The sequence below is a fragment of the Cynocephalus volans genome, chromosome 8, assembly GCF_027409185.1.
Source record: "Cynocephalus volans isolate mCynVol1 chromosome 8, mCynVol1.pri, whole genome shotgun sequence".
NCBI classification, from domain to species: Eukaryota; Metazoa; Chordata; class Mammalia; order Dermoptera; family Cynocephalidae; genus Cynocephalus; species Cynocephalus volans.
Window position 1 is genome coordinate 22,257,832 of NC_084467.1, and position 3,061 is coordinate 22,260,892.

Sequence of the window (3,061 nt, forward strand, 5' to 3'; positions counted from 1 at the left end):
AAATAAAAAAAATAAAATAAAACTAAAAAAATTGGCATTGAAGTTTAGAACATAAAAATAAATTCAACAAAATGTATTAATTCACTAGGCTTAAGAAAATATTTCTATTCTATAGCATTTGCTAATGAATACAGAGGTCATTAGATAAGTTGACAATAACCCATTTGAGAAAAGAATAATAATCATAATTGCCTACTTAGTGAAGCAAGTTTCTTTGTTTGTTTTTTAAAAAGATGACCAGTAAGGGGATCTTAACCCTTGACTTGGTGTTGTCAGCACCACACTCTCCCAAGTGAGCCACGGGCTGGCCCTAGTGAAAAGAGTTTGACCATTGATGCAAACTAGACTACTGGGGGGGCTGGCCCATGGCTCACTCGGGAGAGTGTGGTGCTGACAACACCAAGGCCATGGGTTCAGATCCCATATAGGGATGGCCAGTTAGCTCACTGGGTGAGCATGGTGCTGACAATACCAAGTCAAGGGTTAAGATCCCCTTATCGGTCATCTTTAAAAAAAAAAAAAAAACTAGACTACTGGGGTTGGCTGGTTAGTTCTGTTGGTCAGAGCATGATGCTAATAACACCAAGGTCTAAGGGTTTGGCTCCCCAGACTGGCCAACCACAGAAAAAATAAACTATCAAGCTAGGGCTGGGTCTAGAGCCCACAGACCCCTCAAGCCCGTTGTCAGACTGGGTCACGAACCCTTCACATGCCAGGCTGCATCCCCAGACCCCTCACACAAGGCTGGGTCACCAGACTCCTCACACACAGGTCTATGAGCTAGGTAACTGGCAAAAAGGTCCTGGGATCCGTAGGTTCAAGAGCATGGCCAGCAGGGGCGGATGCCCAAGGCAGTCAATGCCAGCCAGGTCGAGGCTTCGTGCATGCTCACTAACTCCACTCACACACAACTTGCTTACAAAGAATCTGCTGCACCACCCCCAACTAGACCTAAGGTGAGGGGGCCTGATTAAATTATTCTATTTTCCCAATATAAACAAAAAAACCTGTACTACAAAGTTTACAAGAGGTACATGGATAACCTGAGATGATGACATAAATAAAACAATATTTTTAATTGACAAATATTTCTGAAGAAAAGTTATTTTTAAAGAAATGACAACTAGGGATCAATAATCATTATTAAAATTTTCTCTGGGCCGAGCCCGTGGCGCACTCGGTAGAGTGCTGCGCTGGGAGCGTGGCGACGCTCCCACCGCAGGTTCGGATCCTATATAGGAATGACCGGTGCACTCACTGGCTGAGTGCCGGTCACGAAAAAATGCCAAAAAAATAAAAATAAAAAAAATAAAATAAAAATAAAAATAAAATTTTCTCTGATTTCTCCTTTTATTTTTGTTATGATTTTTTTTTTTTTTTTTGGCAGCTGGCTGATAGCAAGGATCAAACCCCAGACCTTTGTGTTATCAACACCATGTTCTAACCAACTGAGCTAACTGGCCAGCCTCCAATTCCTCCCTTTAATTTCATGATACACAAATTAAGAATAATTCTCTCTTTTTTGGGCAACATAATATTTTTTTAAGTTTATCCATGAGTTTCCTATATCAGTAGGTTACTCATTTTTATTCCTGAGTGTTATTTAATTGTATGAATATATCACAAACTGTTTCTCTATTCACCAGTTAGTGAACTTTTGGCTTATTTTCAGTTTGAGACTATTTAAATTAAGCTGCCATGAATATTCAGTTACTAGTCCTTTTGCGGGCATATGTTTGATTTTCTCTTGGGTAATGGAATGATCCTAGGAATGGAATTTCTGCATTGTATGGCAAATATATGTTTAACTTTCAAAAAAACTGCCAAACTGCTTTTTAAAGAGGTTGTACCATTCTTACACCATTAGCAACAATGTGTGAGAGTACCAATTGCTTTACATGCTTTCCCACAGTTGATGAAGTCAGCTTTTCTCCAGGCTGGCCAATTAGCTCAGCTGGTTAGAGAATGGTCAGTTGGTTAGAGCACAGTGTTGTAACACCAAGGTCAAGGGTTTAGATCCCCATACTGGCCAGCTGCCAAAAAAGTAGTCAGCCTTTTACATTTTAGCCATTTTAATAGGTTTGTAATAGTATCACATTCTTTTTTTTTTTTACAAAGTAACTTTTTACTTCTTTTAATTATTAAAATAGTCACATCCACATAAATGAAATTATTTTATCATAGTGCATTCACTGATTGTGGCTCTTGCCGTCTTGTGGCATCCAAGATCCTGGCTGAAAGGTTTTACCAGTGCTGGTGGGAGCCTCTGAGGGTTCTTCCTTTCCAAAGTATGGAGCAGAGGCATGACCTTTAATTTGAGTTTGAACTGGTGGAGCCAAGAGTTCCTTGGTCTCTTTACTAAGGCATTTTTCCTTTTCATGATAATCTTTGCTTGTTATTTTTATTTCTTCTCTGTATTTTTCATTCTTTAGTATTTCCTCCATAGTAGGTGGAGTCTTTCTTGTTCTTCTAATCCAAGCTTCCCATTCTGTTGGGATATCCCCTACTTCATAGTTTACTTCTTTTTTATTTGCTGCTTCTACAAGTCTTTTCTCTCGAATAGTTTGTCAGTTTTGGAGGCTGGGAAGTCCAAGTCCAGGGAATACATCTGGTGAGGGTCTTGGTAGTGGTGACAGTGACCCAGGGGTCTCTCCAGTTCTTGTATTCCGGAACACAGTAGTATTTGTTCCCCAGCTGGTCTGTGCCCACGTGCTCCCTCACTTCCTTTGACAGCGCTCTCCACAAGCTGCGGAACAAATCCCGAGACCAACCCATGCTTGCCTGCCGCGCTCTCCGATAGAGTCGCAGCCAGGAGGCCATAGTATCACATTCTTAAAGTCAGCCTTATTGAGATATGATTTGCATACAATAAATGTACCCATTTAAGTGTACAATTCAATGAGTTTTGACCAATGTATACAGTGAGATATTCATCACCACAATCATGCTATAGAACATTTCAATCTCCCCACAAAATTCCCTTGTTCTCCTTTACTGTCCATCTCTTACTCCTACGCCCATCCCCTAAAACCACTGATCTACTTTGTCACTATAGTTTTGA

At 40.3% G+C, this 3,061-nt stretch overlaps 1 protein-coding gene across 1 annotated transcript; it reads right to left on the minus strand.

The window, feature by feature from the left end:
- Positions 1-2,135: 2,135 nt before the first annotated feature.
- On the minus strand, positions 2,136-2,776 carry LOC134385154 (NADH dehydrogenase [ubiquinone] 1 alpha subcomplex assembly factor 2). The gene is made up of 2 exons (XM_063107069.1): positions 2,649-2,776; positions 2,136-2,569 (listed from the first exon to the last, which is right to left on the minus strand). Exons 1-2 carry the CDS (start codon positions 2,773-2,775, stop codon positions 2,190-2,192), a joined length of 507 nt encoding a protein of 168 aa, XP_062963139.1. The 5' UTR covers position 2,776; the 3' UTR covers positions 2,136-2,189.
- Positions 2,777-3,061: the final 285 nt, after the last annotated feature.